The sequence below is a fragment of the Psittacula echo genome, assembly GCF_963264785.1.
Source record: "Psittacula echo genome assembly, chromosome: 4".
NCBI classification, from domain to species: Eukaryota; Metazoa; Chordata; class Aves; order Psittaciformes; family Psittacidae; genus Psittacula; species Psittacula echo.
The window spans coordinates 29,694,097-29,714,858 of NC_137738.1; the positions used below are offsets into that span (position 1 = coordinate 29,694,097).

A 20,762-nucleotide genomic window follows, 5' to 3' on the forward strand; every position below is an offset into this window, starting at 1 on the left:
GAGCACTTTTTGTCTCTGAAGGAGGACATATGATTTATTTGAGCATATCTTTGAAAGGTAATAGTACCACATGCCTTTTTTGCCCTTTCGTGACAAGAAGCAAAAAGGATAAATAATATAGGACAGAAAAGTACTATCACCACTTTTTCAAAATACATTTGCCTCCCAACCTCTACCAGTTGCAAAAGTTCAAAGACACCTTTATCTTCCTTTTTTAGTGGATCATTTTGGGATTAGGAGATTTGGTGGTTGTAATGAAACGTCACCCCCAGACCACTGTGTCTGTTGTAACTCATCACTTTCATCCTTAATCCTGTAAGTCCATTTCACTTGTTTTAAAAATGACTACGTGAGTGTCTGCATCAAAGTCAAAACTGGTATGAAAGTACTACATGTCACCTCAACCAAATGAGGTAAAGTAGGAAGTCAAACTACCTGTCTAGTATGACAGATAATACCAGCTCCCCAAACTAAAACCTGTCATTCCTGTTTTCCTACTGAGAAGAATCATTGTCCAATTATGAGCTATATTGTGTTTTTTCCATCTTTTTAATTTAAAGCTCTACCAGGCAGTGGGGGAGGAAAATGACAAAATGGGGCAGGGTACATCACCCTGATGTTGGAGATACGACACCTTTGTTCATTCTCATCTTTTGTACAACATTGTGTAGCATTATTCTGGAAAATCCTGCTCTCTAGGCACATAGCGAGTACTGATGCCTATCCTGCCTGCCTTCCTGGCTCAGAGACAGCTGAGCTCTGAGGGGACAATGACACTTTGGAACTGAAGAATAGGCCAGCTAAATCATAGAATCATAGAATAGTTAGGGTTGAAAAGGACCTTGAGATCATCTAGTTCCAACCCCCCTGCCATGGGCAGGGACACCTCACACTAAACCATGTCACCCAAGGCCTCATCCAACCTGGCCTTGAACACCACCAAGGATGAAGCATTTACAACTTCCCTGGGCAACCCATTCCAGTGCCTCACCACCCTCTCAGTAAAGAATTTCTTCCTTATATCCAATCTAAACTTCCCCTGTTTAAGTTTGAACCCGTTACCCCTTGTCCTGTCACTACAGTCCCTGATGAATAGCCCCTCCCCAGCATCCTTGTAGAAGCTGTGTTTAATATACAGAAAATATGCAACTAAAGGCTTCCTGAGACATTAATATGGGCAACCAGCCTTGTGCAGTTTTACAGTAGAAAAAGGGCTGAATGATTTCTCAAACTGGCTACGAATACATTTCAATACCAGGTATATTGCTGGGCTCTTTACAGTATTTTGCTTTGGGAAAAAGTTGCAGGGCAAAGGGGCAGTCATGCACTAGAAGCTGTTGGGTGGATCTGTATGCAGATCTGTTGCCCTAGAAATGCAGTGGATATTTGGACACACTGTGATTCAGCCACTTTCAGAACATTTTGGCTTCAGTTAGTTTTCTCCCTAAAATTTCTGATCTGAGACTATGCATGAGAAAATCTAACTCAAAAATGTATTTGGTCCCAAAACAAGGAACAATGAAATGAAGAGTGAAATTGGATGGCAAAGTTTGACTTGTCAGACAAATGATGCTGGATTTTTCCTAATACTTTTATTTGTGATGACTGCTTTGAGTAGGGTTGTTTGATAGAACTAGAAACTTGTCTCTTTCATCTTTGTGATGTTCATTAGTATGTTGAAGGGAAAGTGATTCTTGGAATTAAAATTTCACATTTGTCATACTGCTCTTAGGATAATGAGAATCTCAGGGTTAAATTCCAATGAAACCTTATCTTGCAGTGCTTTGGGTGTTTGTCCCTTAAAAGGAAATTAGTTTGTCTTAGGTGTTTATTGCACCTGAAAGAAATGAAATGTTTCTTACTTCGTCCTTTTTCTCATATTATTTTTGGTCAATTTTAACTGTTTCAGTCACCCAGAAACAGTTTCTCATCTTGGTTATGCCCAAAGTGTGCTGGCAAGTGTGTAAATTGTCTCTTCTCTCCATGCTCAGGGATGTTATGTAGGGTGGCAAGCCCTCTCCACTGTTATCATTCAGGCAGGGCCTGGATGTATCCTACAAAGCAGCAGAAAGATTTCGGAGTGAGGTGCCAGATCTGTACCCCACTGCCTGATTTAGGTGACACTGACATTTGTTGCATGTAATCTGACCATGGGTCAAATAACTACACATCAATTTGGAGTTTAGACAAATACAGTGCTTTTCATTTCCCTTGCATCTCATTTTAATGAGAATTTGCCTCTAGTGTTTCATCAAAGAGGAGAGAAAACCTGCCTTTCATGTGGTTTCCTAGCTAATTGCTGATTATACAGGAATTACATAATATGATCACAAAGCATGCCTCTAAATCTCAGTCTTTTTCATAATAATAGACTTTGATATGAAAAAGGATTTTCAGTCCTTGGTAGATGGTGTACAAATTCAGATGCTGTGCATTTAGCACTGCATATATGGCTTACTTAATTTTGTTGTTGTTGTTAAGCTCTGCATTCCTAACTTAAAAATGCTCTGCCTTCTGTCCTTCTGTTCAGGAACCCTGGGATGCACAACACATTCCAGCACTGTTCTCTGCTTTCTGTGGTCTGCTAGTTGCGCTTTCTTATCACCTCAGCAGACAAAGCAGTGACCCATCTGTACTGATGTAAGTTGCCTGCAAATGTTATTTATTGATTACTCTATATAGCACACAGCCAGAGTGATGCTTAGTTTCAGCACAGAGATTATCTCCCCAAAGTAATGTGGTGAGATGGAAATTCCTTGCTATGTCTGCTTGATGGGTATCAGTCCTTTAAATAAATGAAGTGCTGCAGTCGAATTGACAGTATGGTTGGTGCTTTTCAAACAGCACTATCCAAATTCTCTGAAGCAGATTTCATCCTCGAGTAAATTGTGTGCTTGCCATGTTGGAGGATAGCGGTGTTGTTGAGAGGGTGCTCAGGCTACTTGGTGTTGCAGAATGTGAATTGGATAGTGTTGTGGCAAGGAGAAAGGACATTTGGTGTGCTGGGAAGATGGCTCAATTCCACCTCTTGCTGAGGGTCACTGTCAGTCGGCTATGCCTCTCTGAGATTACCTCCTTCCTTTTCTGCTGAGACACAGTCTGTTAGAGGTAGCTGAGGAAAGGTAGAGTGTATTAAGAGCTGACATTGCAAACGAGAGATCTAGGGGAGAAGTCCTAACGTTGTGATCTGCAGGTTGAGGTGACATGAGAGAGGCCTGTAGATCCATAGTCAAGGGCAGCAGATACGAATTTTCCTGTGTGGAAACTGTGCTATATGGCTGTCATGAGGGTTGTCCAGAAGGAACTGGGCATCTACATAACATGACTGTGGGATTAAGCAAGCAAGTGGGTTTTGTACAGCCGGCATCAAATTGCTGTCTGGAATTCTGCTTCACAGACAGCTCAGCCTTTACCCTAGAACAGTGTAGAGAGCCTGTGAAGAATCCTACGGGTTATCTCCTTTGATTCATGAGATGTGTTGTGTGTGTCTTGAGGTACAGCTCTTCAGGTGGCATCTAATTCATTGAGTGTTAGTTACAGTATGGAACTTGGATAGGGAAGGAAGTAAGCTGTGTGCTGTATTAGGGAGATTTGTTTAGCCTTGAAGTAAAACATACACAGATAAATTGCAGAGGAGCAGGGAAGTGGTGAGCTCTTTCAATTTTGAAGTAGTTTTAAATCTATTCTTTACTCCCACTCCCCAGGAAGGGCACACCAGTTCACTAGCTTCTTTAATAAAACAGAAACTTGCCTTTCCTTAAAACTTCTGTTTTAAGGAAGTAATCTTAAACTGTTAAATCCATTTTAACTTTTAAATCTGGTTACTAATTTCATAACATTCTTAATCAAATCTCAGGCAGCTGAAATGGTTAAGTATCTTAAAATCAAGAATATGTATACAACATCATCAAATGTTTATTGTGCAATCATGATAGAAATGTATAATCCTTAAAAAAAAGGAGGTTTAAGATTTATTTTTTTTTTAAGCAGCTCCGAACTTAACTGAAGGGAGTTAAGGAGGTTGGAAACAGTATTTAAGGGATGGCCTGTGGAATAAACTTTAAGATGGAGGAGGAGGTAGCACGTAAATTGTGAATTGAGGATATACAGCAATACCTTCTTTGGCCTGTCTAATGTGGGTCTAAACTGCTTCCATATTGGTTTCAGTTTAATTGAAACATTAATAAAAGGCATGAATGCAACAGTACCCTCTCTGCTCAGTCCTCTGAATGACTGAATTACATTGCTGGGACTGCTGAGACTACTTAACATTTTGATGAGGAAAGTTCTACTTTGTTCACAGGTAGAGCTGGTTTGTGTCAATCTCCAGCGATACAGAGACAAGATAGCTACTGAATACATGAGGAGGGAAGCCTGAGGCTGTTCCTCCTTCTCTGCCCCCCAGGTATATTCATATCCATTAGAAATGTTCAGAAGTATCTTAACCAAGATTTTATTTTTATTTTTTAAACAGGTCCCTTATTCAATGCAAATATGTCCCTCACTATCTACGTCAACGATTTGAAGATTCATCAGCAGATCCACTCCCAGAAAAGATGAGAGAATCAGTGGTAAGACCTTTTCTTTCATTACTTTCTGTTCAGAGCTCGCTCCCATCCATTTTCTCCACTGAGGGACCTTTTAAACATTTAAATTGCAAAAATCATAACAAATGGAAGGATATATATTCTGTTCCTTTAAATCCACAGATAGAAACTGAGAGAAGTTCTTCTAGACTTTCTTTCCAATGAGGCTGGAAGGGAGAAGGGGAATGTTGCCATTTTCCTTTTGAAAGACAACATTGATTCCTCAATACAGTTGGTGGGAAATGCACTCTTAGAGCTTGGGGAATGGGGCATCTTATCCTGGTACTCTGAGAGCTAACGCAGATTCTGTGCATATAGTTACAGCCTGGCAACCTGGTGTGAACAAGATAGGCATTTTTAAACGCTTTTTAAGCAAGCGTTTAAGAAAGTGAGCAGTCCTGCCAAACTCCTTGTCTGCATTGGAGGGGGACAGGGTTTGGTCCACAGGATTAATTGTATTTAAAACAGCCCTTATTCATTCTTTTTCTGGGGCTAGGAGTTGATCTGGTTTTCAGGAATGCGTTTTCTGTGCCAGGAGTACTTTTGATTGCATGCCCTCCAAGCCAGGTGGAGCACAGACCAGACTTGGCACCTAGAGGTGGAAGAAGCATATGAAACTTGACTAGTATGACTAGTATGAGAGAGGGAGGTACATGCGTGGTGCCAAGCATTGCCATCTCATCATTTCTTCTTTGCTCGGCAGGCTGTTTATTTCCTACTGTCTGGCACGTAGCTCTAAGTTTGTATCAGTTTATTTCCCACTCAGCTTAAACATCCAAAGTGACCCATCTTTCTTTTTATCTCTTTTTATATAAAAATCCTCGCTGCTACCCAGGGAAGGTTGATCTTCATGTGGGAATGTGATCTTCATGTGTTGACTTTCCAGAAGTACTAAGGGGTATTTGACATTTCTTAGAGTCATGAACTGTTCTGCTTCCTGGCTGTTAGACAACCTTTCCCCATGACCATATCTCTAATGCCTGCATGTAACATTTGCCATCTAGGCAGTTATTCTTAAACTCCTGAATGACTGCAGAAGCAGGAAACATTGAAAGAGTGCCTGAAAGATAGACTGTCTTTTTTTGACCCTTAGACGTGACCTGTGAGTCTGTAGTACCTACTGATACAGGTTGCTAGTGTGGTAGATGGCCTGGCCTCCATATGTCCCTTCAAAGGGATCTCTTCTGTACATCTGTCCTGTACATCTTGAATCATTTGTTGGACATTTTATAAGGTGTTACATGGCTTACCGTCGGCATATGAGTTGATCCCACAGTACCAATATTTTCTACTTTTTTTTGCTAAGCTGCTGCTTAGATTGTTATTTTCCACCATGTATCATGTTATTTTAAAGTGCTTACTCTAATGAGGCCCACCGAAGATTAAGTGATAAATCTATTTCTTGTTGCTTGTATTTACAAGTTTCTTGCAAACTAAACTGTTTGCAACAGGGTCACCGTGCAATATGAATGTCCAGCTAGTAAAATAATAAAAAAAATAAATTATGTTAAAGTTTTTGCTATATTCTGTGGTGTTTCTGATGTGTAGGTTATTGCCGTGATTCATCGTCAGTCCCTTCTTGTGCTTGTGCACTGTATGGAAGATGCAATGAAAGCTTCTGTCCCACTGTATTTGTATCCCACTTGTATCCTTTGCTGATGGTGCCCTTCTTGTATTAGTGCAGGGTCTGATCTCATCTGTTCTGCAGATGAAGCCTTGCCAGTGGACTGCAGTGGTTACTGTGGCTGTCCAGTGCAGAGGGCATTTCACAGTGTAGAGGGAAACCTTGAGCAAGGCTTCAATACATTGAAACCAAAAAAAAAACCAAAGAACGGACAAATGTTCATATAAGATCCTGGCTGTATTTTCAAAATGGAGTCGTTCTGCAGGCTATCAACCTGGTTTTGTGTCAGGAATGTGGACAGGTATCTAATATCTTACACTAACAGTTAACCATGTGGATCTTGGTACTTGGGCCCTTCAGCCACTGGGGCAGAAGATGCAGAAGCACAGGGAGGACTGTGGTGGGACTGGCCGGATAAAAGACTTCAGTTCTTCTCTTCACCATGGCTGGTGAAAACATTCCTGCCATGTTTTGCCAGTGGTTTTTTTTTTTTTGCACTTAATTAAGTGGGATACCTGGCACATCTTGCTTTCCAGGATGTACCTGGTTTGGGGGATTAGTGCTTTTCTGCTTTATACATTTGCTCCATACTGATACTTTTAGACAGAGGCTTCTTTCCTTCAGTGTTGCTGGAACTTATTAGTTCTTTGCCACCTTTTTTTTTACATCTCTGTCCAGGCTTCCCTCAATCTGTATAAAAACTGTAAGCAAGTGTGTTTGCTTACAATGTCAATTGGCAGGGTTAATTCTTTCACACTCGGTGATGTCCTGAAGAAAGAGAGGTCAATTTCTGATTAATATAGGCTCTTTGTCTAACCTCTGTGCTATCTGATACCTCTGTCTCAATTAAACACTTACCAGTTTGCCAGGAGACTCCCACTGCTATCTCACAGCGCCGTGCTAATAGAACAAGTAGGGGAGAATTGAGGTAGGAGAAAATGTGTGTGCCTCAAGTTTGAGGATAACAATCAAGCCACCGTCTCTGTTGACTTTCTTCAGCAACAGCAGTCATGTTTTGGATGTAACACTCTTAAAAGCCCATTTTAAATAGCTTCCAGAACTTCCACAAGGGAGTTTTCAAACAGTTCAGAAATTGGGTGAAACAGGATGTCACTATTTGAGTGTGGTTCCTGGTGGTGCTCCAATTTTTTTCCTCTTGGAGCACTCATCTATGAGGAGAGTATTCCTAACTGCTTGATAGTGGCAAAAGATGGCAGGATGCAACAGCCAGCCTTACCCTGGTCTATACGCAGATCCATGGTCTACATAACATGCCATTTAACTAAGAACCATTTTAATCAGAAATCCTGAAGCATACAGAACTAAATCACCTTCTCAAGGAGCTGAATGCAAACAAGGTTAATACTGAAAATTAATGTGTTGTATTATGTAGTGGCTTTGCATTGATGTTCAGAATAATAAATACAGCATCTCTCATGTTTAGTTGCATTACCTTTACTATTTTCCTTTGCTTGAATATCTGTGTAAGAATTGCCACCTTTGGAAGCCTGAATTATAAAGCAGCTGTGATGGCTAATTGACCATTCAACTTTGAGAATGGAGCTTCCTACCATTATAATTAGTTTCTTTAGGCATCCACATGGCTGATTACTAGATTAACCAGTGGCCCGAGGGTGCTAATGTGTTACAGTCAAATTCAGCTTTCTTCCTGGTCTTTGATACAAACATTTAGTTAGCTAGTAAAAGGATTTGTACACAGCTCTAAAAGCATAATTGAAAATAACGGTTGGACTTGGTCATTTTAAAGGTATTTTCCAACCTAAATAATTCTGTGATTCTATGATAATGATTTTTTTAAAAAAAGGTGCCACTATAGTATATTCTGCTTGTAAAAATGGAGGTATCAAATGTAGAGATGTTGGTTTGGGGTTTCTTCTTTTCCTTGAGTAAAATGGAGAAAAAAGTCCACCTGCTTTCAACCCAAATTATAATAGTGATTATCTCTCACTGCAGAGATTTTAACTGTGATTGGAGCTTAACTTTTCCACATTGAGCCAATTACAATGAAGGATTCAAGCATCACATTGTAGGGTATTCAACATTCAGTTTGTAAGTGTCTGGCCTTGGGAATGAAATCCAAAATCCTGCTTTGGTCAGCTAGGTCTAAATTACAGAATGGAGAAAAGGGTTGCATCCTGTGTTTTGCAGGAGCAGGAAGGGTGAAAGCCACAGTTCCACCCTCAGCAGCCTGTAGGTGAATGCCCAAGGTTTTTTCCTGGAAGGTAACTTTGAATCCCCCTCAGCCAGAGAGATAACTGTCTAGGATCACCTGTTTCCTGTGGAGCCCTTACCACTGTGCCATGACATGAAACAGAGGCAACCATAGCTCAGATTTGTTTTAGAAGGTAAAAAACCTAAATTCTGTGAGAAGTTTGAAAGTGTCTGCCACATCAAGAAGGAGCTCCTGTGGGGACCATTGTGCAAGTCAGCAGCCAAGCAATACATCTACATTTTGTAGCAGTTCTTTGCAAAGGCAAAAGGGCAAGCCTGAGCATATATGATACTTTAAACATTTTAGATGTTGCCAGAGTTAAAATGTCAATTTTGGGTTTAAATACTTGAATAATAATCATTGCTTTAAAAACAGGCCTTTTCCTGTATGGGATTGTTAACGTGTCAAAAGCAGTGAGAGCACCCTAAAAAGAACACTTGCTAACTCAAAATGGGAAAGGTGGGAAATACCAGTTGTGTGCAATATCATCAATGAAATGCATTCTCTTTTGACAGTAAGCTTTTAAAGATTTTGCTGACCTGGCATAAAATGGAAGGTTAGGATGCTGCTTCCCAAAAAAATGTCCATGCTGATTTTACAGTTGAATCCTTAATATTTGATGTACTTCTTAAAATGGCAGCTTCTTCAGTCACCTAGTTGCAAGAGAAATAAGTCATGTTAATAGTAATCCTCCCTGGTTGTACAGAAAAACTTGAAAATATGATTGGAATGTATTGAAAATATATATTGGAATGTATACAACAATGTATTTGTTGTTCTTATAAGCTTGTTTTAAATTATTGAGTAGTTGGATTCAACTGTGCAGAAAATGATATTTGATAAAGAATTTTCATAATATGTATTCACAAAAGAGCTGAAATACTGCCATATAAATCTGGTGCTGTTTAACTTCCTCAGATCCTGAATTTTACAAGCTAAATATCACTGCTTTATGTAGAGATACTGTTTGTATTCAATGTGTTTAAAAATTGGAAAGGTTAAAAAAATAATTATTTCCACTACATACATTGGTAACAATTCCCTTACCCATCTTTATCAGGGTTTTGACCACAGCTTTTCAGTACTGCTTCACATAGTAAAACCATTTGAGTTAGATACGCAACTTACTAGTGAGAGAAGCTCTGAACTGAATGGAGAGGACCTGTGGGGACAGGCAGGGGTCAAAGGTTTGTTCAGAAGGCCTTTCCTGTGATCCCTCTTATGTTGTGGGGAGCAAGGCCGGCTTGTTTTGAACAGATGGTCAGAAAGACTTAGGAGAACCTAATTCTGCTCTACACCTTCCCACCTATAAATCTGTGTGGAATACAGGGCTGTTGGGAGGGGGCACAGCTCTTGGAGGGGAGGGAGTGCTGCTCTTTTGGAGGTACATGCTCCTGAGCAGCCTGGGAAAGGGAACGAGAATGGTGATGGCTTGAGAATTCAGCGAAACCTGATTGGAGTTTCCCGAGAAAATGTGCTTTGCTTAAGCCTGAAGGCATTTTAGTCCTCCTGAATTTCAAAGGCTTGTTGCTGTAAGTGGAAGTGCTGATGCTTGTGACCTTTTACTAAGAAGTATCTTTCATAACAGGGAGTGATAGGCAGCCTAAATATAGTGGTAGCTACCAGCTTCCCCTGTAATTCACAACCCCTCTGTTGTTCACTTGTTCTGCTTGCTTTCTTTCTATCTCCCTTATTCGTAGGTTTGCTATCTCATTATTATTTCATTTTTCTTTTTCTCTGATGAGATACATGAAGACTGCCTAGTTTACAGCACCAGGAAATCAGATGAACTTCTAACTCTAACAAAAGCATTGCGTTTCATATGTAGTTTCTAGATGTCTTTGAATTAAAGCATAAGTCAGTTTTTAAACCAAGGGCTGTGAATAGTTACTCATTTGATCACTTAGCAGTAGTATTGAGTGCTGAGCTTAAATGCCCCTCTCATAAATCTTAGGCAAGGTTTTTATTTGCTCACAAAAACATTTGGGTGACCTCTGAAGTACAATTCAGAAGATGGCACAGATTGCAAGCCATCTTGTTTATTTGTTTACTGAGAATGACATTTTAATCACAAGGAAAGCCAAGCTGGGAAGACAGTGATATTTTCCAATCTTTAGAAACAAAATGATTCCTACCCTAGTTCTAGATATTTATGTAAAGGCAGCCATGTCCTTTTGGTATCATTCAGTGACACTGAAGTCCATGAAATCCTGCTGAAATTTGGCTTCCGATACAGAAAATCAGAGAATGGGACATGTCACTTTAGAACATAATAAATGTATTAACTTTGTGTCTCTCAAGACGTTACAGAAAAGCATGAGTCATTTCGGTAAAGCAAGAGAAACTGAATCTGAAGAAATCTTAATGCTTGCAAATAGGAAATAGAACCAGAATTCTGATTCCCCAAAATAGTCATAATGTAGACATTATATTCCTTAAGCAGAGTCTGATTCAATATAAAAATGTATTGCTTTCGTTTCTCCAATTTTAAAACTATGTTATTTAAAAATCTAATTTAAAATTAGGCATGATGAATTTAAATGTTGTTACTTTGATGAACTTAGAGTGTGAAGAAATAGTTTCCGAAAGCAAAGCAGAGTAGGGAAAATACGTCTGTATCAGGGAATGCTGATGAGCTTTATCGTAAAGCAGACTATGAGTAATTGAGAACAGAATCCTTTAATTTGGTTAAAATAGTATTGTCTTGCTAATTTTGTATAAAATAATTATTTTCACAGAAAGAAATCTTGAAATCGGATCTCATTGTCTGCACAGCAGCTGCTGTTCTGTCATTTGCTGTCAGTGCCAGTACGGTGTTTCTATCATTAAGGGTGTGTATCTGTCCTGTTTTCTTAATCCCCACCCTGTCTAAGGTATTATTTCTTTAATGCCAAACCACAAGGTGCTTTATCTGGAGAGAACAGAGACTGTGGGAAGAGATGTTAGTGAAAATGTTATTTATTGGTCATATTCTGTGATTCTGTGATTACAACGTTTTTTATGTGCGGGGCAGTTAGTTTATGGATATTTGTATTAATTTCTGTGTTACTGTTTTAATGTCTCATTCCTTAAAGCTCTGCATATCCACAGCTGTTTTATGGTATGAGAGCTGGTGGATAGAATGAATAAGCCAGATCTCTTGCCTTTTTTTCTGCAGTTAGGGAGGAAAACATTTTCAGTGTGTGCAAAATACATATTTCAAAATCCATATCCACCAAGGGGTCAGAGAGTTTGAAGATAGGAATAAAAATCATTTACACAAAAAAATGCAAGTAATAGGAACTGTTAAAAATGTAAAAAAAACGTATATATATAAAAAAGTGTTGTTTGAAAATTATAACCATGACTTTTTTTTCTCTTCTGGCCCAGCCATTTCTCAGCATTGTCCTGTTTGCTTTAGCATGGACTGTAGGATTTGTAACACATTACATACTTCCTCAGCTTCGCAAGCATCACCCCTGGCTGTGGATCTCCCACCCCATACTTAAAAACAAAGAGCACCAGCAACGGGAAGTGAGAGGTTTGTAATAAAGTCTTTTCTAAACAGTGATGAAATGACTTGCAGCTTGTCTTGGTTTGAAATTAAAAAAATAAAAAATACAGAAGGGACAGAGCAGGGAGAATAAATTGTGCTTATATTTCCCTCTTTCAAATAGCATGCATAGCCCATCACTTCTGTTGCCCCCTGCCTGATCACCAGCAAATCCACGAGCCTGTAGAATTTGTCTCCTGAGACCACTGCACTGAAGGACAGGCACCCTGGAGGCTGTCTAGTCTAATGCTCGTGCTCAGAGCAGGGTCAGCTGGAGCAGGTTGCTTAGGGCTATGTCCAGTTTTGATTATCTTTAAGCATGGAGACCCCACAACCTTTCTGGACAGCCTGTTCTAGCATTTGATCATCCTTACAGTAAGAAAGGTTGGTTTGTTTACTTACGTTGAAATGGAATTTCAGTTTGTGCCCATTTCCTTTTGTCCTGTCACTGGGCACTACTGAGAACAGTCTGGCTCCATCAGCTTTGCCCTTTCCATCAGATATTTATACCCCCAAAATGCCCCAATCAGGTATTAACAAGAAGCCACCCAAGCCTTCTCTTCTCAAGGCTAAGCAATCCCAGCTCTATCAGCCTCTCCTCCTATACTAAATGCTCTTGTCCCTTAATCATCTTACCAGCTCTAAGTGGCCTTTCATAAGCCATTGTCTGCTTTTTGCTTTTACATTACAGTACTGTTACTTGCTGTGTTTAAAGCAACTATAACTACATTATAGTTCGTGCTTAATACATTTGCATTTTGTATCATTCAAAAACTTATGTGATTGATGAAATTAAGGCAGAATCTTTTCTACTTTCTGAAATACAACTATGTAGCATTTAAACAGCAAGGGTAGTGCAACTTAGAGTTCTAATTTCCATCACAGCACTTTTAAAGGTACATTAAAATTGAAAGGAACTGTGAAGCTTCCTTGAAGATATGTTCTTGCCAATGTCTCCTGGCTTCATTGGGTAGCGCCTTAGTACATGTGGGCGTTGGTAAATATTTTAGCATGCCGGGGTCTGACTTCTTCTTCCGATACAGTTATTTCTACAAACAACTAATGTACTTTGAGAAGCACAGCTTCCCCCTCACCCCCAGCTCTCATCTTGCCTTTGCTACCAGCCAAAATCTTGCTTGTCATTTTTTGATGGATCCTGTGCCTTAATCATTCTCAGTATATGTTCCTGAGGTGTTTGAAAACAGCATTGTGAGTACACAGTCTGCTGAGGGTCTTTAGTTTGTTCTTCAACAAGCAACGAAATAGTTCAGATCAATCCCTGAAAAACCATACATTAAGGATTTCAATCTTAAAAAAAAAAAAAAAAAATGATGTTTTTCAAAACTATTACTTTCCAAACAAGGCTTGGGTATGAAAAAAGTACCCAAGAGACTTGATTGAAGGTTGCCTCTTAACCTTTACTGCAATATGCCAAAGAAAGTGTAGTAGAAATATAAAGGATCTTATTAAAGATCTTATTAAGGATCAAATCCACCTGAAAACATTGCTCAGGGCTTCCTCTCCCTGATAATCATTAATTCTGATGAATACCCAAGTTTTATTGTTTATTATTTCACATAGTCATAAAAGAATACTGTAGAATTTTTTTCCCTTGTCCTGATTAAGTCCATTTTCATTTGTCACAAAACATTGTCTTCCTACACATAGTGACTCAGCTTTTGAAAAGGCTGAGGGTAGAGATCTGCCAGACTGATCTCTAAAGATGGGTTTCCTTCAACTTTGAGATGCAGCTGCATTTTGCATTCTACCTGCTGCAGGCAACAGGCTTTTTTCCTTCTTTTGCAGTCCTCATTTTATGTGTGGCCCATTCCCGCACTCTGGGGCTTAAGTATTATTGCAATGTATCTGGTGTTGTGTGTTAGAAAACAAGAGTAAAAAAAATAAAATACATATTTCAGACCCTTAGGCTGCTGCAGAGGCTTTTTATCGTGTTCTGAGATGAAACAGGCTGAGGAAAAGGTTGTGTAATCCCTTTGATAGATATGTCTGACAGGCTGCCTTTTCTTCTACTCTGTAAGAAAGATGTAAGAGCCAAACTTAAAGGTTCCCTGTTTGTGCAGAAAGAGAAGCTTGGAAAAGGACAGTATCCTGTAGTTGTCAGGCATGAACAGTGAAAGAAGTATGCAAAACAAGATGTCTGTGAGGAGATTTTACTGCCTAGAATTTAATTTTCAGCTTCCTAATTTTTGACAAGTGTAGCGTTATGGGGAGAAAAATGGCTGCTAGCAATTAACTAAGCAGCTGGTAATGACAATTCCACAAGTTTATTCCTGGCTTTGTTTCCTAGACTCTGGATGAGCTGTTCAAAGTTTTGGGCCTTCCACAGCATAGCAATTATCGGACCTGTTCTCGTGGTGCCCCTATGAGATGACTCATTTATTACTTGTCATTGTTGTGCCTGACTGCAGGAAGAAAGGCTGAGGTCAAGATGTACGAACTTGTGGTATAATAGATGTGTAGAAACCAGTGCAGGACTGAATGAGAAAGAAACCCTGAAACACTAGAGACTATTTTTTCATCTCCTTCCTCTCTGCCACTGCTTTTATACCCCACAGATTCATGTAAGCCGTTTTCAAATCATCTGTGTCTTTCGCTGGGCCTCCTCTGAATGTGAGCTCTTTTTTCTGCCTGCATTGTCTGCACACATCTCTCTCTGCTCCTGCAGCTACTTTCTTTTCAGTCTACTTGATATGCACATCTCTTTATTCAAGCTTGAGTTCATACGCAGAGCTCAGCTTTGGGCAGCTGGATGAAGTTCTCAAGTGGAGCTCTGAGAGCAATTTGTAGTTCAGGAGGAGGTGAGAGGAATGGATAATAACAGCTAGATTCCAAAATGGACATTTCACTGGGTGTATGAACTTCTAGGAGGTAGTCTTTAGGTAATAGGACAAAATATTCTTATGTTAAACAAGAAACTGAAGTTGATCATGTTTTCTGAAGGTGGATCTTTGCAAGAGCATTGCCTTAGCTTAAGATACTTAAGATACTGTGAGTTAAATTTAAATTGGAAGGATTGCTTTTCGATCTTTCTTTTGAGCCTGTACAGTACGAAACTGCGCCTGCAGAACATTTGAATTTGTTGATTCAGCATGTTGTCTTTGCCTGTCATTGAAGAAGTGTGTGTGGGAGGGTAGGATGTCTATACATAATTGTTTTCATTTCTGCAGGGTGAAGTGTTGGAGATTCAGTAGCTGGCATTGTTATTTCTGAGTCAATACCAACTTCTGCCCTTTTGCGTTCACTGTTTTTCCAATAACCTTGTCTAGCTGAGCTCAGTTGAGAATAAAGACATTATTCTTGTCTGTACACAAGTGTTTCTGCACTCAGGTCAGCTAAGTAAGTTCTCATAGGAATTGAATTGCACTGAACATTCAGTTCTTGTTTAAAACTCATATTAAGCACTGATGTTGTTAGAAAAGTCTACTGCAAAAAAAGATATTCTTTACTCATGAATGATGTGATCCTGGCAGATACCTTTTACAATGGCTGTTTTAAGTGTTTCAAGAAACATCAGTGGCAGTTTCTAGCCCCTGTTAATTCTGCAGTCTTTAGATCTCAAAGGATATGTAATTTATCAGTGAGGTCAGTGATACTTTGCAGTCCAATGAACAGTGTTTTGCCACTCTAAGATGAGGAAGGAGAGGCACAGAGCTCAAATGAGGTTCCCTAGATCATTCACCAGGTCAGTGCTGGAGTTGGAGAGGGCCTCTCTGGAGTCATTGCATCACTAAAAGTGCTATTTGATATAGGGACTAAGTAACTGGATTATGTAGAAACTACCATCTAGCATGTATCATCTTAATTTCTGAGCGTTTCTCATGAGTGCAGTTATAAGCAGCAAAGCAGATACTCTCTAAATTCAAATTACAAAATAATTATGAATTCTGTTATTTCATAAATCAGTTGGTTGATTGTTAATGTCAGCTAACTCATTTCTTCTACGATATTGCAGTGCAAAAAATGCTGATAATTTTGTGAAATGATCTGTTATCTGAATTTCTATTTCAGATGCTGCTCATTTGATGTGGTTTGAAAGGCTCTATGTGTGGCTTCAGTGCTTTGAGAAATACATTTTGTATCCAGCTATAATACTGAATGCCCTCACCATTGATGCTTTCTCAATTAGTAAATACAAGAAGCTTGGTACACAGTAAGTAAATTATAACTCAAATAGTAGAATATTTGGTTTTAGACTGAAGAATGAGAAATTAAACATGTTTCTTAAATAAGTCTACTTGTCACGGGTTTTGTGCATTACTAGTTCAATATACAATAATCATTGGCTTTGCTGAAAGAAAAAAGCAGAGCTACCTTAGCACATGCTAAGACATGACTCCAGTGAGAAAGAGAGAAATTAAAAGACTAAAGAGCTATATATAGATAGATATATATATATATGGAATGTCTAAATGTCAATTAAAAGCAAGACACAGTATACCAGGCTGCAGGTGTTTGGGCGTAAACACAGTGGGGTAACTAGAATTAATCAGATGAAAATGAGAAATCTAGGTTGGATATCAGGAAATATTTCCTAACTGAGGAGTTATAAGACTATGGCGTGTCTCCCAAAGGAGTTATCAGAAGCTTCACCAGGCAAGCCTTTTACAGCAAGACTGAATAAAATATTCAACAGTGAAGAATGATGGGTAGTCCTGCATTAGGAATGGTTTGAGAAAGGTAGGGATACAAGTTTTTCCGAAGTCTGATGTCTCTGATATTAAGCAGAACTGGTGATGCTGCTCCATGGTCTCACAGTATGATCCTTACAGACAGCCTTTTATGGTAAATATTTTGATCAGTGACTTGCCTACTGCAGATATTCAGCAGGCTTAGTGACTGCAGCATCCCCAGTGAGCAGAGGTTCTGCAGTCTTTTTATCAGAATGACAGGGATGCAGATGATACAAACAAAGAAACAGCCTGTGTTCAGGAAGGAAGGTTCCAGTAGGAGAAAAAACAGTGGGGTGGGGGGGGAGGAGTTCCTCAGTATTAATAATAATTCAGATTCTTAACTGTAAGTATATAGAAAAAAGAACTTTGATATAAAAATTGTATGGTTTTTTAAGTATTATTCTCTCTTGAAGAGCAACACAGCTTTAGGAACTGCACAACCTGAAGGAAAAGGTGGATCCTGCTTTTAGGGGCTGAAACTAGGACTAGGGCGTTAGTCAAATTTTCTGCATATTCCTCCCAGAAAGCTGCTTCTCCAAAGAGACTGTCACCAGTCAGTCAGAGATAGCCTGTGTAGTTCCCCATTGACCTTTTTCCCTCAGGTATTTGGGAGATGCCAAGGTGCTTCAGGAGTTTAGCTGTATTGTCCAGGGTGAAACTGAGTTCACACTTTTCCTTCTATTTGGTTCTGCAAGGCTGAGTGAACTAAAAAGTAATCAAAATGTCATTTGTTACTAGTTAGCAGACGTGACTGAATACATGCACAAAGCAAATATGTAGGGTTAGGAAGGTGCTATTTTTACACAGTCATTCCTCCAAGCTAGGTTGCACTTTAAAGTAGCACCTCCCTCAAGTGTTCAGAAGTAGTGAGTCAGTCCCCCAGAAATCTTGAGATTAAAGACAGTAATTACATTTGTCTGCCTGTGATTGCTTGGCCTCTAGGGGAATACCGAGACAATCCTTTCCTTCCCCATCCCCCTTGTGTCTGTGTGATCACCTTGGATTTAAAACCTGTGTTTTTAACTTGTTGGAGGTCTACCCACAACACTCCCAGTATCCCTTCTTCTGTGACACTCCTCTTTAATATGCTTTCCCTACGGCTACTATGTAAATACCACACACAAAACATTTGTCTTCAGATCCTACTCTTTCCTCTCAACTCTGTAAGCCCATGAGGGATCCTGGATTCTTCTTGCTTCTTTCATAGACAGTGTTACTGAGGGTTGTACTTTCTCTGCTTTAATACATAAATACCCATTTCCTGTTGTTGGAACATTCCTTAGTTCTTGACTTAATACATAAATTATAATTAATACATAAATACCCATAATAATATATACATAATTTAATACATAAATACCCATTTAATGGGTAATACATAAATACCCATTTCCTGTTGTTGGAACATTCCTTAGTTCTTGACCACCCAAGGATCAGACCACATCATACCATAGAGAAGGGCAGGAACTCTTCTCTGTGTCTTAAAGTATCTGAGGTAGTACATTTTGCTTGACTTGATTTTGGAGTTTTTCTTGATTTTCATGTATCTTTTGAAGAAGCTTCATCTTGCTTTGTGATTTAAAGGACTGAGGTGATTTGCTTCTTGAGGAGGCAGAACAGCTCCTTCATGGTCAGGAGTTAGCTTGAGCTTTCTAGACCCTGATGTGATGGTTATTAATGGGACCCGTGCTGACAATCTCCAATGCTTGTCCATGTTACCTGCCACAGAGGCTTCAGAAATAAGCTCCCCTTCTTGCTCTCTCTTACTTTCTATCTGCTGAGAATTAAGGCCCAAGGAAAAAGCATCTTGTGTGGCAGTATTCTTAAAGAAGAGGGATGATGAGTGTATTATTTTCTGTTTCCCCTGCCTGAGAGCATTATTTTATAAAATGTCATGTTTGGGTGAAATTTTTTTGCATGTTAATAGATCCAGTGAAGAAAATGTCTTCTTTTTGCTCTATGATCTGTAAGTTTTCCATGTGGAAATTCCTCAGTGTTGCAAGAATTTTCTTCTTTCAGAAGAATGAGAGATCCAACCGGTTCATACAGGACACACTGGGATGACTTCTGTTGGTTTCAGAATCTATTTAGCTTAGTCACTAGATTTTCCATTCAGAATTCTGGGGCAAACTGAAAAGAACAGCTTTGAAAAAGTGAGAAATAAGGTAAACTTGGCATTTCATTCCAACAGTGATGTCCTGGTGATCCTTTAGAATGACCTGCATTCAAATAAAGTTGCATCTGTGCTATGGATAAATGCCACAGTAATGAATAAATGCCACATAAAATAAAATCAACCTGAAAATGTGCAGACTTATGAGCCCTGCGAGAATGAGGAAAACCTTTAAAAAAGGTTTAAGAGTTAAAAAAAAGTTTAAGACCTTTCAAAGTTTAGAGCTTTCTGGCCTGTCAAGTGTCAGCCATGGCAACTGCCAGAAAACCCTGAAGGTACCTAATACCACTAATACTCCTGAGTTTGGCGTGATGCTTCAAGCCTCCTAATGAACCTGAACATGCCCAGAGCTTTCTGCATAAATCGCTTGTCTCTTATTCAGACTAGGATCCAGAAACCCAAAGGTTTTGGGCTGAGAGCTGTTTGGCAGCATCCCTATTATGTGATCAGGATTGAGTTCACAAATACTGCTTTGATTTTCTTCCTTTTAAAAACCTTTATATAGAAGGTGGCATTGTCCATTTAATTTAATAGGTATCAACTGTTAAGCACTTAATCAGGAAAGAAGAAGCTATGGGAGGTGTTTTTTTGATTCCTCCTGCTCTGGTGGTAAGGAAATTCTTACAGGAGTGGGGAATCATATGTTCCAATTCCCGCTCCTGACTCTGTTCCTGTAGTTTTTAGTGGTTGTTGGATAAAATACAGGACCATGCAAGTGTTCATGGTCTGGAGCCATGGTCTTGAAGATACAGCAGCAAGCCCTTTAATTTCTAAAGATTAGACTTCTTGATTTTCTGTGTGGTCGCTTACTGTTTAAGAGTTCTCAGCTTAAGTTCACTCTCTGAACTATAGTAAAGGAGAGTAAAATACAGATTATATGCGTTTTACAGCACATAGATGCAACACCTTTTCTTTTCATCTGATGAAGGAATTACTGTATATAGTTGACCTTGTGATCAAGAACAATGGTAAGAATTTTAAGCACTTAATGTCTATGCGTGTTTCTATCCAGAATTTTGTCATTGTGTGTAATGAAATTAAGAGAATAGTTATAAATTCTGTCATCAAGTGAAATTTCTAGTAATAAAAAAAGCTGGAGTTCAAGATATTTTTTTCAAATTACAGTAATGTGTTAATGGAAGTGCCAAAATATTTTCCAAATGGAAATTTCTGAAATTTTATTTTAAGAGCTATATAAAAATATTCTTTCTAGATTCTTGGCTTTTAATAGTCAATACTACTCTTTTCAGTACAGTTATTTCTTCATTTCAGATTACCAGTGTGTGAAAATTGTAAAGCAAAAACATGAAGTTGCACATGGGAAAAATAAATGTAATTATTAAAAGAACATAGAATTAATATCAAATCAATAATATGTGTAGATTTAGATACACATGACAATATAAAACACATCTGGTTTTTGTATTTAAGAGCTTCATAATTTAATGGTTTATGACTTTGACTTGATTAGGTTTTTCTTTCTGCCTTTCTTACAGCTGTGATATTATCCTGATAACAGTTGCTGGGATGAAACTTCTCCGCTCCTCATTCTGTAATCCTATTAATCAATTTGTTACTTTGAGCTTTACTGTAATCTTCTTCCACTTTGACTACAGAGACATTTCAGAAAATTTCTTACTGGATTTCTTCATGATGTCCATTGTGTTTCATAAGGCAAGTTTTATAGCTCCTATAGCTTTATTTCATAGCTTTAGTTATCTTCTTAGTGTCACTGTGCTGATCAATGTGTGGTAGGATTTTTTTTTAGAAGCAATGAATGCATATAAGGGCACAGATTATTATACTATGGAGGAGAAAATGTGTAAACTGAAAACAAGGCTCCAGTTAAGTGTCTTCGCTGATTTTCTTCAATGTTTGTTCACGTGTTGCTATAGAAAGTTTGGAATTCTTGTTCTCAAGAGG

The 20,762-nt window shown here is 38.8% G+C and overlaps 1 protein-coding gene across 1 annotated transcript in view; it reads left to right on the top strand.

The window, feature by feature from the left end:
• Positions 1 to 20,762, top strand: part of PCNX2 (pecanex 2) — a gene marked incomplete at its 5' end in the record, with an annotated part of 150,298 nt that overhangs the window by 61,695 nt on the left and 67,841 nt on the right. Inside the window, 6 exons of the mRNA XM_080615762.1 lie at positions 2,531 to 2,640; positions 4,475 to 4,571; positions 11,182 to 11,274; positions 11,813 to 11,963; positions 16,005 to 16,146; positions 20,336 to 20,513. Of these exons, the coding sequence (XP_080471888.1) occupies positions 2,531 to 2,640; positions 4,475 to 4,571; positions 11,182 to 11,274; positions 11,813 to 11,963; positions 16,005 to 16,146; positions 20,336 to 20,513 (771 nt within the window). The remainder of the gene's footprint in view (positions 1 to 2,530; positions 2,641 to 4,474; positions 4,572 to 11,181; positions 11,275 to 11,812; positions 11,964 to 16,004; positions 16,147 to 20,335; positions 20,514 to 20,762) is intronic.